Source organism: Eubalaena glacialis, chromosome 2 (genome assembly GCF_028564815.1).
Source record: "Eubalaena glacialis isolate mEubGla1 chromosome 2, mEubGla1.1.hap2.+ XY, whole genome shotgun sequence".
In the NCBI taxonomy this organism is placed as follows: domain Eukaryota; kingdom Metazoa; phylum Chordata; class Mammalia; order Artiodactyla; family Balaenidae; genus Eubalaena; species Eubalaena glacialis.
The window spans coordinates 70,481,475-70,505,074 of record NC_083717.1 but is presented as its reverse complement, the minus strand read 5'-3'; the positions used below and the strand labels follow the sequence as shown (position 1 = coordinate 70,505,074).

Here is a 23,600-nt window from a genome sequence, read left to right as displayed (position 1 = left end):
AAAGCCTTTCTAGATGTGATGCAAAACTACATAAAAAGTAAAAATTTAACTACCAAAAACAAAAAATCACAGATTTCTACAGAAGGGCAAAAGGCACTAAAGGCAAAAGACATTATATCTCAGGGAAAAATACTACAATGGGTTAATTCCCTTCTTGTACAAAAAAGTGCTTTATGTCAACAAGAAAAGCACCCACAACCCAATAAAAATTAGACAATGATTACAAACACATCAGTCACAGAAAAAGAAATACAAACGCCTTGTAAATATGGGAAAGGATGCTCAACCTCACTCATAAGAAAATTAAAACTACAATGAAATATGGGGATATAATGTACAGCAATACTATATTGCATATTTGAAAGTTGCTAAGAGAATAAATCTTAAACGTTCTCATCACAAGAAAAGAAAATTTTTTATTAACTGTATGTATGGTGACAGATGTTAACTAGACTTACTGTAGTGATCACTTCACAATGTATATAAATATCGAATCATTATGTTGTACACATGAAACTAATATAATATGTCAATTAAAAAAACAATAATAATTTTTTAAAAAATCACAGTGAGGAACTGCTGTTCACCAATCAGACTGGGAAAGATAAAAAGAAGTTTTATTACTCACTATTGGTATAGGTGTAGAGAAATACATACTCTGAGACAATGCTGGCAGGCATGTAAACTCTATAACCTCAATGGAGGGGCAATTTGGCAATATCAATAAAAATTCAGAATCTGTACACCTTTTGCCCCAATAATTCCACTCTTTGGAATTAGTCCTATTAAGTAAATTCACACATGTACAAAAATGATCTAATACAGTGATATCTGCTCCCTCATTTTTAGTTAATACCAAAATAGCAAAAACCTAAATGCCCATTATTAGAGGGCTGGTTAAGTAAAAGATGGCACAGTTATATAATGGAATACTCCGGAGTTGCTTAAAAAAAATGAATCTATAATTACTAATGCGGACTCATGCAGAGAATATCTCTTTAAAAAAAAAAAATGTCAAACAGCTTTGGAGGAGGGGAGAAAACCTATTTTTAAAAACTTAATAAACAAAGGCACATTAGCAGGTCGGCCCTCAGACACGTCTCTGGCTATTCAGCCGTCCTTTCCCACCCAACCCCTAGCTGTGGGACTCAACTCAGGCCTCAGTTCCTCCAGTGTTCCCGTCTCTCACATCCTTTCTTCCTTATTCTAACAACCATTCATTCCCTTCAGGCTCTGGGTTAGGAAAATAAAATAGCGTGACTACAGGAAGGAAACTCCAAAATTTATGGGCTTGTGATTCCATTTCAACTATTGTACTGGGAGTGAAATCCCTTTCTTTAAGCAGTTTTAATGGTTAATTCATAAACATTTTTGTGAGACATTTGTTTATAGTTAAGAATTATGGATGGTATTGCTATAATTTTTAACTATTATACTAAATGTAAGGGTTCCCCCCCTAACTGTGCCCAAACTCTCTTCCAACCAAGCTGCCTGATTTAGCAAGTATGGATGGGCTTTTCTTATACTGCTTCTCCAATCTGAGGAAAGTCTGACTTTCTGCCTCCGAAAAAAAACATAGCATAAGTTTCTTGAGAAAGATATATATATATTTCCTACTCAGATGACTTACCTAAATATTTTAGCATCATCTCTCAATAAATGTGTTCAATGAGCGACAATTAATGAATAGGCCTTTGGGACTTAAGCTAATACAAATAATAATTACCAGTTGGTGAATGCTAGGCAGCATACTATAATTTACAACTATTATTTCCAATCCTAAAAAATAATACTGTAATGAAGACAGCTGCTTGGGGGATGGGAATGGGGTCTACAAATTTTTTTTCTTTCCCTTTTTAGTTTCCTTCCTCAAACTAGCCATAGCCAAACAATAAAACTTGGTTTGGCTGTACAAGAACAGTATTGTGTTTCTTAATATTTAAGTTGGAAATGTTTTCATGTAAAATGTTTAATACTTAAGACAATCCTATGAGATAGACATTAACCCTCATTTGATAGATGAGGAAATTGAGACCCACAGTGTAAACAAGTCAGCAAAGAGCTGATACCAGAGCCTAGGCTTCTGATTCCAAGACTAGCTCTTTATCCACTGCCCTGTGTCTATATATGTGCTAGGTTAGTCATTTCTTTCAGTACTAAGCTGTGCCTAAGCGTGATAGTTGTTCAGGATTTACTACCTATTCCTTTTACCACAACATCTTAGTAAAGGATTTAAGGTGCATAAACAAACAAAGAAACAAAAAAGTCAATCAGTGGTATCGTACATTTAATGAAGACAGACCTTAAACCTGGAGTGAATGGGCTCAGGAAGAAGAGACCAAAACCAGCCTTGGTTTTCAAAAATGAAAGCAGTAGCTGTTGAGAGTGGGAACAAACTACTGGTTTTATTATTTGTGTTCCTAATCTGACCATTCCTAAGGAAAGGCATTTTGAACTAGCTTTAGGAAGAAGTAATATCTAGCATCTTTACTTTGAAAGTAAGATCATGATCAATTCATGATTTGTTATGTGCAAATAAAAATCAAGTTAATGGGACAAAACAAAATGAAAACAGCACCAAAACTGAAGTTCTTCTAATTATTTTTTTTTCCTTTTGTGGAACCATCACTGATTCATTCACTTATTTATTCACCAAAATTTGAGTGCCAATTGCATCTAGCCTCTGTTTGAATTAAGAAAGGATTTCCTTTCAGAAACTATGACTTCATACTCACCAAGGTAATAGATCCTGTCCGAATGAGGCCCATCTGGATCATTCCTCTTCACAAACATAAAATCATGTGGTGCCTTAGCCATCATGTAGCCATGATATTTTCTGGTATCAGCAAGCAGCTTTTTAAGCTGACTCCAGGAATATCGCTCAACATAAAACGGCTCCAATTTAGGCCGATCCTGTGATTCAATATTCTCCTCACACTCTGCAGTTTCAAAGATCTCAACACCAAGCTGTTCTGTTTCCATCGCTGCTGCCATGTTGCATTTTCCTAGAAAAATAAGGCACATGAAGTTCACAGGTCTGCCTTCTCTTATATTAATCAGAATGACAGTCTGATAGGGCCCCCCAACCCCCCCAAAAAGGGGAAAAAATGCTTTTCAGTACAGTTGCAATTAAACTTAGTAAGAAAAGCAATAGCTCCCCCTTTTCTTTAAAAATGAGATTAAAAAAAAAAAATTGAGGTCATGTCTATTTCACAGTTGACTATAAATCTCTTGGGGAACTTTTATAAAAGGCTCTCCTTAGGTATCTCTTGCCAAAACTCCTTTTTCTTTCCCACACTGGAAGGAAACGGGCCATATGCCAGTTGGCTGTTATGCTCCTTCAAAGAGCATGTCAATAGTGAAGCTAAATGTGCCAAGGGAGTTAAGTGTTTTTGCACTTAAAAAAAGTAACTCATTTGATAAATGTGCACTTCTTCAGAGAACAGAAATAATCACGACCAATTAGAACAGTTATAAAATTGTGGCAAACAATGTACTTCTAATAACCTTTCCAGGGCACTTACCCAAGATAATATAAATACTGTTTCCTTTTAAATGAGACTCCAAACAACAAAACCTAACTGGCTGGTACATTTTTTCTTTGTCTTTTGCTCTTGCCTAGACATCACTATCTGATGATCCCCTGTGTAACTCTATACTATAAGGAATTTATGCGACTATTACTACAGATTATAAAACTTTTACTCTTATGATTAAATGAGAAAAAAGTGGCTTTAGTTGTAGTTTATGCACAAAACATTTAATGTTTGTAATATCAATATTTTGATAAAAGTCCAAACCCAATTTACCACTTCAACCCCAAAACAGTATTAAGATTTCATCTACTAATGATGTTTCTTCCATTTTACAAATCCAGAAGAGGATGATTTTTTCCTTTATCTATTTCAATATTTAAATGTAACAGGTGCAAAGTATCAGAGAAAATAACAAGAAGTGTTATTATAAGCCACTGTATGATACTCTGACATGCATTATTCATAACGCTACCAAAAAGGAGCAACATAAACAAAAATTCTGGGGCAACCTGCTCTTTTTGAACTAATAAATGTCCGAAACATGTGGACTTAGGAGATAAACTAGATTGCGTTTGTGTAACCAATTCACATAATTATTAACTACTTCTACAACAAAAATCAATACATGGCTGTATATTTAACATGATGTCTTTTTTAAACCTTAATTTCACAGGTTAACAGGAGTTCGTGGTAAAAACTACCAACCACAGAGAAAAAGTCATTAGCAGGTATGGGTTGTGAATTAGTCCATCAGGTGTGCTGGTGTGCTGTACGGCATTCGAAAGGAACAGGACTGTGAGGCCACGGTCACGATACTGTGTCTTTTTTCAGGCTACAGTGAACTACACTACCGTTTTCAATATAACAGTAGCAAGAGCAGCCAGAAAATCTACTGGAGAGTTTTATAGGTATACAACTTGTAATATTATTACAACTGGGCATTTACCTCCAATGATTAAAATCCAAACAGCTCAACAGAGGAAAAGTCATTTAGCTCAACTGGTATTCAGCATATTGATATTAAGTAGCAGTACATGACAGTAGTGGTTGTTTGCCCATCTAAAAGCTGGTGGAGGTCTGTTTTCTATCAAATGTGTCAATGGATCTAGTTTGATTCCTAACAGAGTAAGGGATAGGTGAGACAAGGAGATATACAAACTGGGCTCATTCTTCTCAACTCCCCTTGTGTTAAACTTGGAACTTCATCTCCAAACCACTGCTTGAAACAACAGAGCTTGGGGATGGAACAGGGAAGCTCAGACAGACTTCCCAAGCTTACTGCCCAGCTTTCTGAGTCATTATTTTGACATGTCTCTTACATAAAAGTTGCCATTACCTTGCACTTAAGCAAAACTATCTGGTATTCCTAAATAGTACTAGGTCCCTGGACTCACCATTTCTCTGATTCTCTACACACACATACACACACACACACACACTTTACAGTTCAAATGACACTATTCTGTATTTTATGGTCAATGTATATCCTGCATTTCCTAGGCTAGACCTGATATTACATAATTTTAGTAATTTACACAAATGTGTAACTGACTGATTTAATTTCCAGATTTCCATAACACCTTACATACAAATACATTCTCGAAATATGTGACCCGAGTTTTCTAATTGCAAAAATTAGAAAATAGGTCAGTACATGTTCTTAGCACAGTGCATATATTTCACTGCCCCACCTACCTCTTCACTTAAGGCCCTTCCCTGGTGCCTACCTGATTGTATTTTCATCTGTTCAGATCTCTTCCACATTCAAAGAGATCTTTTTGAAGTGACTCAACTTCAAGCATAGATCCCTCTGCTCATCCTGCTCTCTTCTCACAGGAGTCTTTCCTTTTCTCACCATCCAATCCTGCTCACCAGGATAATGAAATAAGATATAAAGCTGTTGATCATTATTAAAATGGATCGTACGTGCCCAAAAAGATTAAACCTAAAGTCTCAAATAGTACTTGAAACTGATGCATATTCTTTTTGATATAATATACAATGCCTGAATTACTTTGTATCTGCATTTTAATTATGAAAATTATAAACTGATTTTATTTCAGAAATGTATAGCTCGATTTACTCCAAAGAATATCCAAATGGTAGTGTAAATCCTGACATCCGGATACACATTAAAAGGTAAATTATGGAAGAACATTTAAAAGTATAAAAGGCATACAGATGTGAGGTTACTCAGTGCCTACTGCAAATCTTCAAAAATGACAGCTGATTAATAATAAAATTTATTTCTATGTGCCTGGTCCTGTTCTTCTACCTTTTACATAATAACCAATTTGTATTATTTTACAGAATACATATTTAGCTGACTGGAGACAGAATAGACTCAACAGAATAACCACTAAGAATGACAGAGCAGGTCATTTTTGCGGAGAGAACTAACTTCCAGTTAACATCAAGATTTTCACAAGATAAAGAATGTACTACCCATTTTCAGTGCATTCCATTTTTGCTTATTTCCTTTCCACGTATACTCTGAAAATAACTGAACTAGGTAACTTCTCTAGAAACGGAAGTGTTAAGTTTGTTGAAATTCTGGCTTAGTAAAAGAAGAAAAGCAGGGTCTGTGATTATACCTGTCACTTTGTTATCGGTTTAAATTCTGGGCTCTCGGAGCCCAGATAGGTGATGGAGAGAGATGTGGCTCAGTGGCAAATGGAGGGAAAAAAGTGAAGTTGTGCTAACACAGCAACAACGGACTACGATGTCAAGACACCTTCCCATTCACTAAGCCCCTCATTCAGAGAAGAGCATGTAGGGTTAGAAAATAGCCTCAGGACTCTTGAATTTGGACCCACTCAAATGTCATTCCTTAATTTTTAATCCAGGCGCCAGTCTGTCCACTTAAACACCCCAAGCCTCGTTGAAGCCTAGCTATTTCACTCGTCAGCTAGTTGAGAGGTTCATTATCACAAAGTGGGCAAAGATCTTGAAAGCTAGAATGCGGAAGAAGAGGAGAGGTGTAGCAGAGAATATTAAGAAGGGAGACTGGGGGGATGCCAAGTCTTAGAAGAAAAGTGTGTGAGGGGAGAGGTTTGGAGAAAAAACAAAAAAAAAAAAAGGAAGGAAAGCACCTATCCTGTGCCGGGTAGGTGAAACAGAATGAGAAGGGGCCAGTAAACAAGGAGGGAATCGACCTAGAGTGGGGCAGTAGAAAGAACACCAGCTGGGAAACCAGAAAATCTCAGTCCGAATCCGATCTGCCACAGTCCGACTTTAGGCAAATCCCTTCGCCTCTGTGGGCTTCCGTTTCTCATCTGTAAGCCCGGGCAATACCCGGCTCCCAACCCCAGCAAGGCTCAATTAAGATAACGGACGTGGAAGTCCAGAGGCCAGCACCCAGCGCTCAGGGGGCGCCCAGTGAACGTTGGCTGACTCGGAATCTGAGAGCCTGAGCTTCCTCTTCCGGCAAGTGGGGCCCCGCCACCGGCTGTGGCCCGCGCAGGGCGGCGCGCCGGGTAAACCGCAGAGCGGGCTAACCGGGAGAATGCGCCAGGCGGTTCCTCCGTGAGGCGGAGAGGCCCGAGTGGGCTGGGGCGCAGGCCTAGCGGGCGAAGGGGAAGGAGAGGGGGCGGATACTGCACCTTCCCCCCCCGGCCCCGCCCGGACCGTCCTGACGCGCGCTAAGGACCGGGCCTGCGCCGCTTCATGCCGCGCGGCCTCCACTCCCGACCCGGGGGCACCGGCCTCCTTGGCTACGGCGCCGGCGGTAACCGATGCGGTGAACGCGGCACTTAAAGGCGGCGGCGGCGGTGGCTCCAGCACTTCCGGTTTCTTGCGCGCTGCCCTCCAACGGGGGAAGGCGCAACGGGGCCAAGAAAAGCGCAGCTCTCTGCTCGGCGGGGTTCCCTTATGACAGTGCCGTCTAGTGGCCGGAGGAGCGAACGAGGCGCGGGAAGGAAACTGGGCGGGGGTCGGGGACAGAGAAGAAGTCCAGAAAGGGGCAGTAACTTGCTGGAAATCACAGGACGAACTGTGGCATGTCCGTAGTCATGTATTTTTTTCCTTCAACAAATATATATTGAGTGCCTCCTATGTGCCAGGCAGAGCTGTAGACGCTGAGATTAGAACACGGAGCAAGCCAGGCAAAAATCCCTGCCCCTTCATGGAGATGACATGGAGAGGGAAGGACCAGGACCTTGGGGATTTTCTGGGTGTCTTATTGTTATGGTGGAAAGAAACCTGAACCTGGAGTCAGAAAGCTTGGCTCTAGTACTAATTAATGACCGTCAGCAGGTCAGTCTCTTTGAGCCATGGTTTATCTGTGAAACAGATGTAATAACGTCACTTAATTGCACTTAAGGAAAACCACGTGTGTCATACAAACACATAAAGATGAAGAAACTGGGGCCCAGGGCAGGGAAGTGAGTGGCTTGCTATTATCAGAACCAGAGGCAGGTCTCTTGACCCACAAGTTATTTCCTATTCTACACCATACATTGGCTGAGAGAAAGAGAAAAGGGGAGCCTCGGGAGATGACTGGGAAAGTGGAAGGTGTAGAACAAAACAGTGGACAAGCTGGGCCTTCCCTATTTTCTATTATTACAAGGAACCATTTGTCAGAGGTGTGTGTCATTAGGCTTTATTGTAATAAGAGATCCATCTGGGTGCCATGTTTTACTCCTCAGTATGCAATTATTCACTCTGAGGTTAAATGAGTCTTTGCTCAGGCTTTTTTTTTTTTTAGTTGAGTTCCCCTAAAAGTATAGTCATGTTTTCACTGGGATTCCTCTATGAATTTTGTGAAAAAAAAAAAAAAAACCCCCAAACAAAAAAACACCCGAAAGTAGGTTTTAAGGCTTTGAATGCAGATGCACATGCTAACAAAATACAATGAAACATCTTGCACTTCATTTCATTCATCCAAATGTTTACTGAATCTCTGCCATGTGCCTGTCACTGTTCCAAGCACTGGGGCCACAACAGTGAATAAAGTAAGGAAAATCCCTGACTTTGTGCAGTTTATATTTGAATAAGAGGAAAAAGACCTCCCCAAAAGCAAAGAAAAAATATATAATTTTATGGATTTAAAAAAACAAGCTCCAATAGATAATCGACAAGGACCTACTGTATAGCACAGGGAACTCTGCTCAATACTCTGTAATAACCTAAATGGGAAAAGAATTTGAAAAAGAATAGAAACATGTATATGTATAACTGAATCACTTTGCTGTACACCTGAAATGAACACAACATTGTTAATCAACTATACTCCAATAAAAAATTAAAATTAAAAAAAAAGAGAGAGATTAACAGTAAACCTCAGGGGAAAACAAAACAAAACACCAAAAAAAAAAAAAAAAAAAAAAAAAAAAACAAGCTCCAGAGAGGTAAAGGATGTGCTGAAGTCATATGTCTAATGACAGACTGAACTAGATTTGAATTCAGATTTCTTGGTTTTCAGTGTTATTTTCTCTTTCTATGGCAGGGTTAAAAAGCCTCTAACCCTGAGAAATCTGTGGGGGGAACATCTCCATCACGCACCCTGGCCACCTTGCATGTATCCCCATAGGCCTCCTAGGCAAAGGCTGGAACCAACGGTTATCTGAGTTGTAGCAGAATGCTTTGTGATCTTTCCAGAACTGGAAAGGAACAGTCTTATGAAGACCTTGAGGCAATCTCCCCTGGGAGGCTGTCCTGGGACAGCTTCTCATCCCCCCCCCCAGGTTCTGATGAGGTGTGGGCTTTCTGCCCCACCCCCGTCAGAATAGAGCTGAGAATATAAAAACCTAGAACTGGCTGCAGCCTAGAACTGGCTCCTCAGAAGCCAGTTATCCCAGAACTTACATTGCAGTCACCTGGCCCCTTCTTTTGCTTCAGTAGTGTCCTTTTTCATATATGGGACAAGGACCACTGGCACCTTGATGCATTCTTCCCTTTGTTATACATGTAAGTAATAAACTGTCTGAGGCTAAACTGGCTCCTTGGGTTTTTTGTTTTTTGTTTTTCGTGGCATGTGGGATCTTAATTCCCCAACCAGGGATTGAACCCTCACCCCCGCATTAGAAGGGCAGAATCTTAACCACTGGACCAGCATGGAAGTCCCTAAACTGGCTCCTTGTATGTTTACTGGCTGAATCAGTCAGGCCTGGGCCTTGCCAAACTTCTGTGTGCTTGACAAAGCCTACTTAGCTATATTATGCTGCCCTACACTCTAGGAACTCCTCAGGAAAAGGCAAGTTATCTAGCACACGTGGTCTGAATAAATAGCATGTTGGGGTTGATACAAATCCGTCCCTGCTGTAGACTGAAAAAAATCGCAAAGCATCATGAAACAATCATATTTTGACATAATGGACAGCAGGCAGGTAAGTGTGAGTGAAAGCTAGGGTGGACAAGTGAGAACTCTTCCCAGGGAACCCTGGGCTGCATCTTGAAATCAGTGCCTATTTGAAGTAATCAGGTCCTCATCCAGTTCTGACCTCATGTTTTAGAGAACCTGACATCTTTTCACACGGAGCCTCATCAGAGACCAACCTGTCTCCCAGTCCACGATCTTCAGGCAGTGGTAATTTTGCACAGGTACTCATGGATCAGAGCACGGATTCCTGGAGTCAGGCAGACCTGGGTTCACATCCTGGCTCCTCTCCTTACTAACAGATTAATATCGGGCCTCTCTAAGTTTTATTTCTCTCATCTGTAAAATGACTTTTTCTTCCCTCCTATACTCGGATAATTTTTATTTAGTCTGCATATTATTCCAAATATTTTCTGTCTTGAATGTGCAACTGAGCTTAAAAGAGAAGAATCAGATGTCTCTGTTTTCTAATCCCAGAGTTATAACTCCCAGAAAGCATGGTTGCCTCATGCTAGCTCCCTATATAGGGAAGGATCAAGAGTTATAAAGGAAGAAAACAAAAAGACAAGTTACTCCCCAGTATCTTAGCACTATATAAAGTTGTAATCAACTTTACAAGGCCAATTACAAGGTCAATCAGCATAAACATCTCCATTTATCTTGTTACATATTGCAAAACTGCATTCCAAAATGATTCCACAAATTCATATTGCCCTTAGTTACATTCAGCATGAATGTGCCAATTTCACTAAAACTTTTCTAGCGCTGGGCATTATCATCAACATGCATATTTTAAGCATCTACTTTCTGAAACATTGTACTCGATGCTACAGGATACCAAAAGGAAGCAATCTGTGTTCCAAGGAGGTTTATAATCTAGTTGAGGAAACAGATCACAAGCATGTAATGTACACACTAATAACAGTTGATTACAGGGTATGATGGGCTAGAGTTTGTTTTTCCACTTCCTCCATATTTTATACCTTTTGGAGGCATAGTATAAACCAAGCTGCCATAACAAAAAAGAGCTTTTCAGCTAATTTTCTTTTTCATATTTAAGTTTTTGAATAAAAGGGTATATAGTAAAAAATATTCTGCTATGCTGGTCTTCCAGTCACCCAGTTTCCTTCCCCACAAGAAACTGATGTTATTGGTTTCTTGCATATACTGTCCAGTAATATTTTATGATACATAAACAAATGCTTATGTACAAATGTATTATTCCTCCCACTACTCCACTATTTTTACATAAGTGGTAGCATACCAACTGTCTGTACCTGGCAACCATGTAGGCAGCCCAGAAAGCCAAGAATTATCAGGTAGGTCAAACTGGATAGGGTGGAAAGGCTACTCCCCACACTCAAGGAAAGGGCCATCTCTGTACATTCTTCTGAACTGTGTATTGACAGGCTGAGGGGAAGATTTTTCTGGCAATGACTGGCTGCAATGCTCACCACTCTCCTGGCATAGTTAGGAGGTTACAGGGATATGAGCTGGCTGCCCGAATTCCCCAGTAGATGCCTGGGCTGATCTGTCAGTCTCTCTCCACACTCAGCTTTGTGCCATCTAGATAGAGTAACCTGATTTCGGTTAAGGATATCTGGCTGGGTGATCCTGGGTGAGGCACAAAACAGCCAAATTCTACAGCTCATTTTCCAAAACTTCTTCCAGGAATAAAAGATTCTGTAAAAAGGTGAACAAGGAGAATGTGTATGATCACTTGCCAAAGGCAGGAGTACAGACTTATGCACTGAGCATGTGCTTCATCCAGAGGAAACACTCAGCAAATGCTTCTGATGGCCAGAGAAGGGAGAGGTGACCCTGGGCCACACGAGGCTGGAAAGGCTGTATCTGGAAGGGAGAACACAAAGACAGTGCTTCATTTGCATTTTAATTTGACTAGCATTATCATAAAACCATCAGCCCTACCTGTTTCAGCTTGGCAGGGCTACTTGTGCTCTGCCTTTTTAGCCCCTCTGCCATCTTTTAGTTTTATAGTTTACCTGGATGCTACTCTTTCCCTTCTCCATTTCAATATCTTTTTTTTTTTTTTTTTTTTTACTGGATTTCTCATGGAGAAAGAGGTCCACAATAGCTGTCCTTCTCACAGGAAAATTTAGGAATAGCTGATAAGAACATTGGAGGGGAGTGAGTCTAACTCTCTTATTTGATGGATATAGAAACTCAGGCCCAGAGAAGTCGTCCAGTAGGTTAGTGGTGGTTGAACCAGGCTGGATAAACCCCCTTCCATTGGACTTTTCTTATGGAGCATATGAGGCAAAATGTCATTCAGTCTCCTTGCTTACCAATAGACTTGGACTCAATTCGCCTTGGATAGAGGTCAGTTGATAAATCTCAGGGCTCAAATATGCTAAACTGAAATTATTTTTCTTTATTATACAGCCACCAGGATGACTAAAATTTAAAAGACTGAAAATACCACGGAAATGGAGCAACTAGAACTTTTAAACATTGCTTGTGGGAGTGTAAATTGATCAAAACACTCTGTAAAACTGCCTAACGGTATCTACAAAAGCTCAACATACATATTCTATGACCTAGCAATTCCATTCCTAGGTATTTACCCAAGAGAATTAAGTACATATATCCACCAAAAGACAAGTACATAAATGTTCCTAGCTAAAAACTGAAAACAATGTCCATCATCAGGAGAATGGATAATTTGTGATACATTCATACAGTGAAATAAAACAAACAAAACCCAAAAAAGAATGAACTGGTGATTCACACAATATAGATAAATCTCAAATACATTATGTTGAATGAAAGAAACCAGACACAAAGTGTACATACTGGTAGATTCCATTTACATGAAATTCAAGAATAGACAAAAACTACTTTATGGTGATTGAAGTCAGGATAGTAATTATTGGGGTGTAGGAGATGGGAGGCAAAGGTACACTGACATGAGAGAACCTGAAGGATGCTGGAAATGTTCCGGATCTTGATCTAGATAGTAATTAATTACACAGGTATAAACATGCAAAAATTCAGCTTAAGTGGAACATTTAAAGTTTGCCTGGTTCCTATACATAAGTTATACTTCAATTTTTTTAAAGTGCCTATATAGCATCTACATTGTAGTAAAAGCAATGCAATAAAAATAATTTTATCATTTCAAAAAATTATTATTTTTAAAATTCAAGACTATCAGGGTTACCGTTTTCATTATCTCATAACAGCCAGATTGCATCACCTCCAACTGGTTTGTCTACTACTAGTTTCTCCTCACTGAGAGGTTGTTTTGCCCGGCACATATTTGATTTTGCTGATCTCCTGTAACAAACTTCCTTGACTCTTATGTGTCTGTGGGATATAGTACAAACACCTCATTGAAACAAAGACTTTCCTAATCCACTCCCTATCTGTCTTACCAGACCCAGGGCAACCTCTCCCCTCCATGCCCTTAACCCCCAGTATGCAGAACATTTCATATCTCTTCGTCTTTGGTCTCCCGCCCTGTGCATCCACTGCCCTACCTCTGCTTCTTCCTCTATCAAATTCCTCCTCCATTTCACTGTCCAGCTCTCAAGGATTTGCTCTCAAATGTCTGCCACTGGTTCCTACAACCCTTAGCTCCTACCTTCCTGCCTCTTTCTGAGCTCAGTATATTCCCCATATTAAAACCCTCTATATTTTATATGACCTACCCCCTGAGCTAAATATTTTCTGAGAACTGGCATCATTTCATCTCTGGATCCCTGGGCTCAGAACTTTGCTAAATAAATGGATGCTAACAGAACTGAATAATAAGGTTCATTTTTGTCCCAGATTTCTGGTTTTCATAGTAATGTTGCTTCCTATTAAATTCTTCACTGCAAGCAGACTTGGGGATGAAAGTGGATACAGACGAGATAGTTTAAATTAGACATAAATTAGTGTTGTCTATAGTTTGGGTTTCCTTTTTCAAGAGAGACAAGTCTCTTGTGCTGTGCCATAGAATAGCTATTAATTTGTGACTATTTAAATTAATTAGAAGTAAATGAAAAAAAAATTCAGTTTCTCAGTTTCTTTAGCCACATTTCACGTACTCAGAAGCCCCATATGGCTAGTGGCTACTGTTATGGACAGCGCAGAATGGAGTATTTCCATCATCGTATGAAGTTCTATGGGATAGCGCTGGAAATCTCTGGCCTTTACGCTTACTCTCCCCTCTTAGAACACTCTTCCATCCTCTCCCACACCGCTTCCCCTATAACCATTATCATCCTTATTATGTCTGTAATTGCTTGTGTCTTTTAATAGACTAAGGGTTCCAGGACGGCAGGTGCTGTGTCTTACTCCTGAAGCTCCGGTGCTTAGCTTTGAAGCCCGGGCACACAGTAGGCGCTCAGTAAATGTTGAATTAATGAATGACAAATGGGAGGAACCTTCCAGATACACCAATCCAAGCCCGTTCTCCATGCTGATCGTTTCCTCATCAGTCTCCAGCGTTTTTTAATTTTTACGCTTATTTTTAACCGTCCTCTAGAAGAAGAGAGGTAACTGCAGAGCACCTGTCGACTCCGGAGGCGGCAGCAGCAAGCAAGGGCGTCACACGCTCCTGGGCCCACCCCCTCCCGCCTCCGCCCCGCCCCGCCCCCACCCGGCTCGCCCAGAAGCCAGAAGCCCTGAGCCCGCGCCGCTGCTTCCCCTGCTCGCCACTGCGCAGGCGCGGCCCGCGAGCGTGGGTCGTATAGAGGCAGCGGGCTGCCAGCACTCCGGAGCGAGGTGGTCTTGCGGCCTGTGTTCGGCCAGCTCCAGCCGCGCACAACCTGCCTGAGGCAGCGAGCCTAGTCTCCCCGCGCCCTGGGCAGTGTGGTCATGGAGAATCAGGTGCTGACGCCGCACGTCTACTGGGCTCAGCGGCACCGCGAGCTGTATCTGCGCGTGGAGCTGAGTGACGTGCAGGTAAAGGCAGGGCGGCGGGACGTGCGCGGGTCTCGGCTCCTGGGAACCGCTGGGACCCCAGTCCCCTTTGTCCGGGTGTGTACCGGAGAGCCAGTAGCGCGCCAACGGGATCCAGGACGCGGTGCGCTCTCGGCATCCAGGCCCGAGCAAAAGCTGGCCCACATGGAGGCAGACCCTGGGCGCGATCCCCTGAAGGCTTCAGGTACCTCGGGTGCTGCGTGAGCCCCGCGCGGGCCTCGGAGGCTGCCCCGGGCCTCCTCTTTGTTCGCAGTCTGCGGCCTGGTGGAGCCCGAGCCTGGCCCTGGAGGCCTGGCCGTCGGAGTTCGTGTTTGCCGAAGCTCTTCGAGGCGTGGGATGTCGTTGGGTCGGGGGTGCAGTGTGACAGTGGCTTGCCGGGCCGTGGCTGGACGTCTAGCGCTGGCCTGAGAGGTCCGGCGGGTCCCCTCGGACCTTCACGAGGCCCGCCGCTGCCTTGGAGGGGTCACACCCACCTCCCAACCATTAAGTGATGGAAATAATTCTTGTTAATTTTAGTTCTAAAGTCCATAAGACCCCGAAGAAGTGATTCCCCCCCCCACCCCGTTCTTAAGGATGTGAGCTCAGGTTTGCTGAGTTGCATAGAGAACTACAAAATTAAGTTACATTGAGTAATTATGCTTGATCTCATTGGCTCTCATAAGAACAGGCTGAGGCCTCCTAAATGGTGGAGCTCTCAGGACCTGTGTACCCCTTTGTCTCGGTCCAAACCATCCAGGATTCCCGTTTTTGAGGAACTGGAGTTTTCAGTCTGGAATGTTCTTTCTACATTCTTACTCCCTACTCTCCTTGACATCTATGGCACTTTGTAACCTCCTTCACTCCCCTTAACTCTCTCTGCCTCAGAGTCAGGTGTTTATGTTCGGATCTGTCAGCCCATCTGGTATACTGTCTTGGAAGGTGTAGGTGCTCATTGAGTGTGGACTTGAATTTGTTGAATTTAATCTTTTCTTCTGGAATATAAACCTGTTTTCCAATTGAAACTTAAGACAATACTGACCAGAATGCCTTTAAATAGGCTGTGTCATTTAACGTGTTAAACCAGGCTGAATTATACTTTTGCGTCAGAGGATGTATAAATGTTCTTTGCTGTGTCCCTCTACTCTGCTCCAGGGTGTTTTAATAAAAAAGGAAAAAACAAACAAAATCTTTGTAGATGGGGATCAAAGTGTCCTTCTAGAGAGGATTCTAACATCAGTCAATAAGAAAAGTACGGAACTTGTGTCATGGCAATCTCTCTTAAGTATTCAGTTAAACATTGTGTAGACCAATTAAATAAACTTAGGCTCTCTCTAGTTGTAATAAGGATGGAATATTCTGGGATACTTTTGAAGCTACAAACAGAAAAGATGTTTTTAGGGGAAGTGGGGTGGTGTTGGTGGAAAAAAATGGAAATTAGTTGGGCAAATGAAAGAATGCATCATACTTAAATTTTTCCTGAAAGATCTAAACCTTTTAGTTAAGAAACATGAACACATGTGTTAATCATATTTGGTATATTTTAAAACATAAAGGTATGTGTTTGGAATATATTATAGTTAAAGAAATGTAACAGTGGAGGGAAAAATGGAATTTTCTTTTGGAGAGAGAAATCCTTTTTTTATTCTTTGGGAAAAAATAAATCTTTTTCCCCAATTGAGTTTTTGGTTTTTCTCGGATTTCCCATCTGTAATTCTGAGGCATCCATTTCAACTACCATTAGTTTTAAAGTAACATGTTAATACCATTCATAAAAGAAACACCCTACCATGTGTGAAATACTACAGATTTACAAAAATGAGTCAGACTCAGCTTTCCAGTGGCATTCTATCTAGGAAGAGGCATATTATATACTAACAAAAAGTTTTGTGCATGAGTATGTTTATTTGTAGAGTCAGAGTTGAATACTGAACCAGGTCCCTGGTGTTAAAGGAATTTGTTACCTCTCTTTTCATTAGTTAGAGGTGACTTCCAGAAATAAGATGAAGTATTCTTGTCAAACTGAGACTGGGAGAACTTCCCAGAAGGAGAACGGCATAGACTTTCAGATTGTCCAACTTGTTGTATGTGTCAATGCCCTACAGCCAAAAAGCTCCAGGAACACACCTCTAGTTAAACAAGTTGTGTTTATTGCTCATATCAGCAAAGGCGAGCATACTCCATGGGTTTGCTCAAAATTGATTATAGAATTTGGACTTTGGTGATTGGGGGACAGACTAAGGAAGCAAGGATTCGCTTTAGATTAGATGCTGTCAGAAAGCGGGCAATTCTATGGTTGGGTATCTGAATAAATCTTATATATAGGGAAGAGAGACCAGAACAAGAATAAAACTAATTGGTAGAGAAGTGGCAGTCACTTATTTTGGCCAAGAGAAGAAGGGTGTCTGGTATTTTGTGGGTGGCATTGTGGCCATGTTTTTATCTGTGCTTACACAAAATTATGAAATGGTTTTTGTCTCATTTTATCAAGGTATTCTGTGAGATTATGTCCAATAGCAGAATAACGTGTTCTAGCTGTGAGTGCCAGGCCAGCTTTTGAATGTCAGGGGCTGCTCCTTTTTAAAAATTTCCCAATTAATTGTTCTCTGCAGGGCTTGTGAAACTGGTGATTCTGGCTTGGGATGAAGCAATTCGTTTACTTGTTTAATGAAAACCGTTTGTGGAGCACCTACTTTTGTCTCACCTTAAGCTAGGTGCTGGGTTGTTGGATAGCTCTCTATCGCCCCCTGCTCTTCATAGCATATGTGTAAGTGAGTTTGGATGTTGAATTCCAGTTTGGGGGCATCAGCCCTGCTCCTTTCCCTTTCTGAGACACAGAGAACCATCAGGTTTTCACATCTCTACTCTGTCTTTGGAGCTGCAGACAGTGGGGCTAGGGCAGGGTTACTTTCAGAATAGAGTTTGTTTTCAGGATAAGCATGAAGGACAGATTGTGCCAACAGCCATAGTTATTAAAGCATTTGTTCATTTATCAAGGTTTTTGTTTGTTTCAGTTATATGAGGGCAGTGTGCACAGCTCTGTTTGGGAGCTGTTTGAAAGATACTGTTCTTGACCTTACCTAATAGAGAGTCTGGTGGAAAGAGTGGTAACTGAAGGCATGAGATTGGGTCCTTGCTCTTCCACTTAATATCTGGTGTCCGTGGATTATTCACTTAACCTTTATGAGCCTGAGTCTTTTCATGCAAATAAATGTGAATGATAACACCTAATTCACAAGATTGTTTTGAGGCTTAAATTGGATAATGGATTTGAAAGTGCTTTGTGAATTCTAGTGTGCTATTCAAGTGTAAGGGATTATTGTTGTGATACTAAACCTTAGATGAGAGAGAGAAGCACAAAGAGCAATACAACAGAATAGAGGCTGTTAGCAGATTTATCCATATATGAAAACGTATTGAACAACAGTGGTGGCTTTACAAATTAATAAGCGAAAGGATGAACCATTCAGGAGATTGTATTGGGACAATTGGTAATCTAAATGGCAAAAAGATAAAGTAAGATCTTGCCTTATGCCGTGCACAGAAGTCAATTTCAGGTGGGCTAATGAACTAAATGCATAAAGCAAAACTACTAAAAGAAAATACAGGAGACTGTCTTTATGATACTGAAACAGGGAAGAATGTGTTAAACAAGACACAAGAACATAAACCCTAAAAAAAAAGATGTTAGATTTAAGACAAGCTTGAGGCAGATATTTGTGGCACATATCACTGAGCTCTTCCTTATCTGCCCAAGGAGACAGTATGTTCATTACGGCAAAAAAAATTGAAAACAACCTCAGTACTTATCAACAGGAGAATGGATAAACTGTGGTATATTTATACAACAGCACACTGTACAACAGCTAAAATAAATGAAACAGAACCAGCTGTATCTATGGATAAAGTTTAGAAATATATCAAATAAAAAGCAAGTTGAAGAATTATATGTATTCATATTATATATATGAAACCATTTATGTAACGTGTAAGATAAAAGTTTGTATTGTAATGAATACCCAACATGTTGTACATGAGTAAAGAAATACAGTGGGAATGATAAACTCCAATTCTAGAATAGTGGTTGGGCTTCCCTGGTGGTGCAGTGGTTAAGAATCCGCCTGCCAATGCAGGGGACATGGGGTTGAGCCCTGGGCCGGGAAGATCTCACATGCCATGGAGCAACTAAGCCCGTGCACCACAACTACTGAAGCCCGCGCGCCTAGAGCCCATGCTCTGCAACAAGAGAAGCCACCTCAATGAGAAGCCCGTGCACCGCAATGAAGAGTAACCCCTGCTTGCTGCAATTAGAGAAAGCCTGCGTGCAGCAATGAAGACCCAACGCAGCCAAAAATAAATAAATAAATTAGAAAAAATCATAAAATCTATCATTTTATCTATATAATCTCACTCTTGTACACATAAATATGAAAATATAAGCAAAAAAATTGGTGGAGGTGTTCCTAAACCATCTTCATATTTCAGAATCCACTCTTTTTATTTATTTTTTTAATGTTTATTTTGGCTGCGCCAGGTCTTAGTTGTGGCATGCAGGATCTTCGTTGCGGCATGCAAGATCTTTAGTTGCGGCATGTGGACTTCTTAGTTGTGGCATGCATGCGGGATCTAGTTCCCCGACCAGGGATCGAACCTGGGCCCCCTTCATTGGGAGCTCAGAGTCTTACCCACTGGACCACCAGGGAAGTCACAGAATCCACTCTTCTGAATCACATTTCTACTCAGAGATGTCACTGTCCATGTTTTTCCATATAGTATCATCCTCTGTGCCATTAAGAGCACTAAATGCAGCATTTCTGAAAGAACGCTCTACTGTTATCTCATTTTTTTTTCAAGCCATCCATACCTATTTATAAGTTTTGATGCTGGCACATTCTTGCAACACAAACCAGGACTCATACTACTTCCTTAAATGGCTTTTAAGTGGTTTATTGACTGAAATATTGAGTTGCAGCTGTGTAGTCATGCCATCTGGAATAACAGCCAAGCTCCCATATGCTAGACAGTGACAACCATGTCATGGTTGCTACTTTGCCAAAGCAAGTGTAAGGTGCTGCTGTCAACTTTAATAAGTATCCTGATTTTAGAGAGATTAAATTTGAGAAAAATGTACATTTTAGAATTAATGAGATATTAATTTCATTTTGGAGTTGTCAATTAATAAGTTTTAGTATTTAAACCCCTGAGGCAGGATGAGATCACCAGGAAGAGAGTATGGATCAGAGATTACCAAATCATGCCCCAAACATGTCATGATTAGGAGCCTGGGGCTGTTTGCCTTGGTTTGAATCTTGGTTTTGCCACTTGCTGATTTTGTAATCTAAACTAGTTACATAATCTCTGTAAGCCTCCGTTTCCTTGTATGTAAAATTGTTGTATGAATAGTACCTATTTTATAGGGTTTTTGTATGTGTGTGAGATAGTAATGTGGAACACTTTGAAAAATAATTGGCCTATAGTGAGTGTTCAATGAATGTTAGTGAAATGAGCTGGGTGAGGAAAGTGGCTAATTGGAGAGGATAGGGTTCATATTAAGGGGGTAGCTATTGTCATTCAAGAATGCAGATCTGAGGTTGGCATCTAATTCTTCTAATTTTTGAAGAAGAAGCTGAAAATCCAGAGTTTTTAAAATGAAAAAACCTCATAGTTTTATATTTATTCAATAAATATATAAATGCTTACTGTGTGCTTGGTAGTCTCCTAGACTCTGGGACTTTGGCATGAGCAAGGCAGGCAAGGTCCCTGCTCTCATGAAGTTTATATACTGAGTGGCGGTGGCGGTGGAGGAAGACTGGCAATAGAAGCAGATAAATTCATCAGATAGTTTCAGATAACCATGAATGTTATGAAGAAAGTAAAGCAAGAAAAAAATATGAGAAGGAATCACGAGAACTATTTCAGATTGGGTAGTCAGGGAAGGTCTCTTGGAGGAGGTGACATTTGAGCAGATATCTAAATGTTAAGAAGCCGTGCAAAATTATGGGGACTGAACATTATAGGGAGAGGGAACAGCTACTGCAAAATTCCAAGGTGCAAAGTACTTTGTGGTGAATTAAAATTAAAAATTAATAAATAAAAAAATCTTCTCTGTAGGCCATATAAAATATTGTGGGTTCAGTTTGGCCCAAGATGCCAATTTATGTCAGAAAACTGATAGATATTAAAAACTGATAGAGAGGGACTTCCCTGGCAGTCCAGTGGGTTAGACTCTGCGCTCCCAATACAGGGGGCCTGGGTTCGATCCCTGGTCAGGGAACTGGATCCCGCATGCATGCTGCAGCTAAGAAGTCTGCATGCTGCAACAAAGAGTCCACATGCCACAATGAAGATCCTGCATGCCGCAACTAAGACCCAGTGCAGCCTAAATAAAAACAAAAAAACCCCCCAAAACTGATAGCGATAAGAAGCAGCCCAGGACTGCGTCCTGAGACACTTAAACATTTAGAAGTTGAGCCGAGCAGAAAGCACCAGCAGAGGAGGTTGAGAAGGAGTAGCCTATGAGGCATAAAATCCAATGCAGTGTCCTGTAGTGTCCTCGAAGCCAGGAAAGAGGGATATTTCAGTGGGGTGTAGTCCGCTGTGTCCAGTGCTGCTTAGAGGTTGAGTAAGACGAGATTGTGTGTCTATTGGATTTGGCAATGTGGAGGTTATTGATGATCTTGGTAATAACGGTTTCAGTGGAGTGGTGAGGATGGAGGCTAGATCAGAGTAGATTTCAGAGTATTTGTGGTAGGGAAGAACAGATGATTGTAGATAACTTTTGAAGAAGTTTTTCTTGGTGGAGGGAAGGGATGAGCAAAGAAATCAGTGGTCTTGGAGTTCAGAGAATAGAGAGATCACTATAGCCAAGGATGTGGACCTTGAGCTGTGTTTTTAAGTATAAGTAGAATTTGGATCCAAAAAGGGGATTAAAGAGAATATGTAGTGTCATATACACCCAAAAAGAATGAGTGAGATCTCTATGAACTGGTAAGGATTGATTTCGGTGAAAAAAGCAAGGTGCCTAAGAATGTATATTCTGTGCTATCTTTTGTGTAGAAAGAAGGGGAAATAAGAATGTCTGAATATATTTATTTATTTTCCCAAACATATACACACACAGAGGAAAGATAAACCAGGTGCCACTGAAGTGGTTACCTATGGGTGGTGAGTGGGAATGTGGTGGAGGGGGATGGGTTTGGAAATAGGACTTCTGAAGATACCTGTCTGTAAAGTTTGACTTTTGAATGATGTAAATGTTTTACATATTCAAAACTAAAATTCAATAAAAAAGGATAAAATGAAAAATCTTGAAATTAAATACAATCAAAAGGACCTAACTGTATATCAAATTGATAACATAACCATACAGATAAATAACTTAGTACAAGTAACGTTTGAACACAGTACTCTGGTTCTTTAGTAGATATACTCCAAGGACAAAAAGAACTGCAAATAAATATTGTACTTTATTTATAGTTTATTGTTAGTAAAAATATTGATGTAATTCTGAAACCTTTAGGATCAAAGAAGTAAATGTGTTAATGTTATTAGGAACCAAGATATTCACCATAAGGAGATACAAATATTAAATAACAGAAGATAAGGAGAAACCCTATAATGTAAATTTTTTATTTTTTTTTTGGCTGCACCATGCGGCATGTGGGATCTTAGTTCCCCGACCAGGGATCGAACCTGCGTCCCCGGCGTTGGAAGCACGGAGTCTTAACCGCTGGACCGCCAGGGAAGTCCCATAATTTTGAATTGGGCATTTCGGTATGACAACATGATTTTTTAAAGTCCTAGCTAGACACTAAAGATGAGCACTGAGTATACCTCAGTGTGCCCAGATCATGGCTTCTAAATTACAATTCCGCAGTAGAGGAACTATGAAGCCCCTTGAAGAAATGGCCAATTATTCCAGGTCTGTGCCAGAGAAAGTACAACATCCTCAAAGGCTGCAAGGTCATATCAGAATAATACAGGAGCTGGTTTGAAGGGATTTTAAATTTGTGACAATTTGTGACAATTTGAACACCAAAAAGAATAAGAATAATATTAGATTTTGGCAGTGTGGATTAAAAAGGAAATCCACAACTCCATAATGATAGTCAAAAAGAAATAAAGACGACCAGTTTGGGGGCTGAGAGAGGGGGGCAGGAGGCGGGTGTGGTTATAAAAGGGCACCATAAGGGATCTGGAACTGTTCAGTATCTTGACTGTGATGTTGAGTAGACGAACATATACATGTAATAAAATTGTATAGAACTTACACAGACACACACAAATGAATACAAATCAAACTGGGAAAATTCAAACCAGATAGGTTGACTGTATCAATGTCAATATCCTGATTGTGATATTATACTATAGTTTTGTAAAATGTTACCATTGAGGGAAAGTGGGCAAAGAGGACAAGGAATCTCTTGATATTATTTCTTTCTTTCTTTCTTTTTTTTTTTTTTTTTTTTACTGAAATGTGTTCCTTAACTACTACCACCTTTGGAGAAGCTGAACCTGACATGCCCAGTGTACTGCTGGGTAGGAGTTAGCATCTGAAATCTGGCTCATAGAATGCTTAGTGAAATCCAGGCCCTGTGCTGTGGCTAGATGCTTAAACCTTGGTTTCACACATCTATGTCTGAGGAGAATAAACTGGGCCCCCCCAGACTCCTTTTTTCCTTCCAAGTGAATTAAGATATGGGGAACACAGAGTGGGGCAAGAAGTGACTTAGGTAGGAAGTATACCACCAAGACTTCCCAGAACTCTAGCTTTCATGATAATATTCACACCAAAACCCTGTTTCCCTTATAGAGGAATCATGCCCCTGAAAGTGTAGACTTTT

At 40.6% G+C, this 23,600-nt stretch overlaps 2 protein-coding genes across 6 annotated transcripts in view; one reads left to right on the top strand and one right to left on the bottom strand.

The window, feature by feature from the left end:
• The window catches only part of DPP8 (dipeptidyl peptidase 8), a 58,823-nt gene extending 51,499 nt beyond the window's left edge, over positions 1–7,324 (bottom strand). For 3 of the 5 annotated variants that reach the window (XM_061182007.1, XM_061182010.1, XM_061182011.1), the window contains exons 1-3: positions 7,139–7,324; positions 5,264–5,400; positions 2,736–3,005 (exon numbers count right to left, since the gene is read on the bottom strand). In XM_061182007.1, coding sequence (XP_061037990.1) covers positions 2,736–3,005; positions 5,264–5,300 — 307 coding nt within the window. In that variant the 5' untranslated portion in view covers positions 5,301–5,400; positions 7,139–7,324. Of the gene's footprint in view, positions 1–2,735; positions 3,006–5,263; positions 5,401–6,130; positions 6,285–7,138 lie in introns of those variants that run through there. The other 2 variants (XM_061182008.1, XM_061182009.1) reach the window with 2 other exon arrangements.
• Positions 7,325–14,666: 7,342 nt separating this feature from the next.
• The window catches only part of HACD3 (3-hydroxyacyl-CoA dehydratase 3), a 32,068-nt gene continuing 23,134 nt past the window's right edge, over positions 14,667–23,600 (top strand). Inside the window, exon 1 of the mRNA XM_061180186.1 lies at positions 14,667–14,763. Within this exon, the coding sequence (XP_061036169.1) occupies positions 14,677–14,763 (87 nt within the window). The 5' untranslated portion in view covers positions 14,667–14,676. The remainder of the gene's footprint in view (positions 14,764–23,600) is intronic.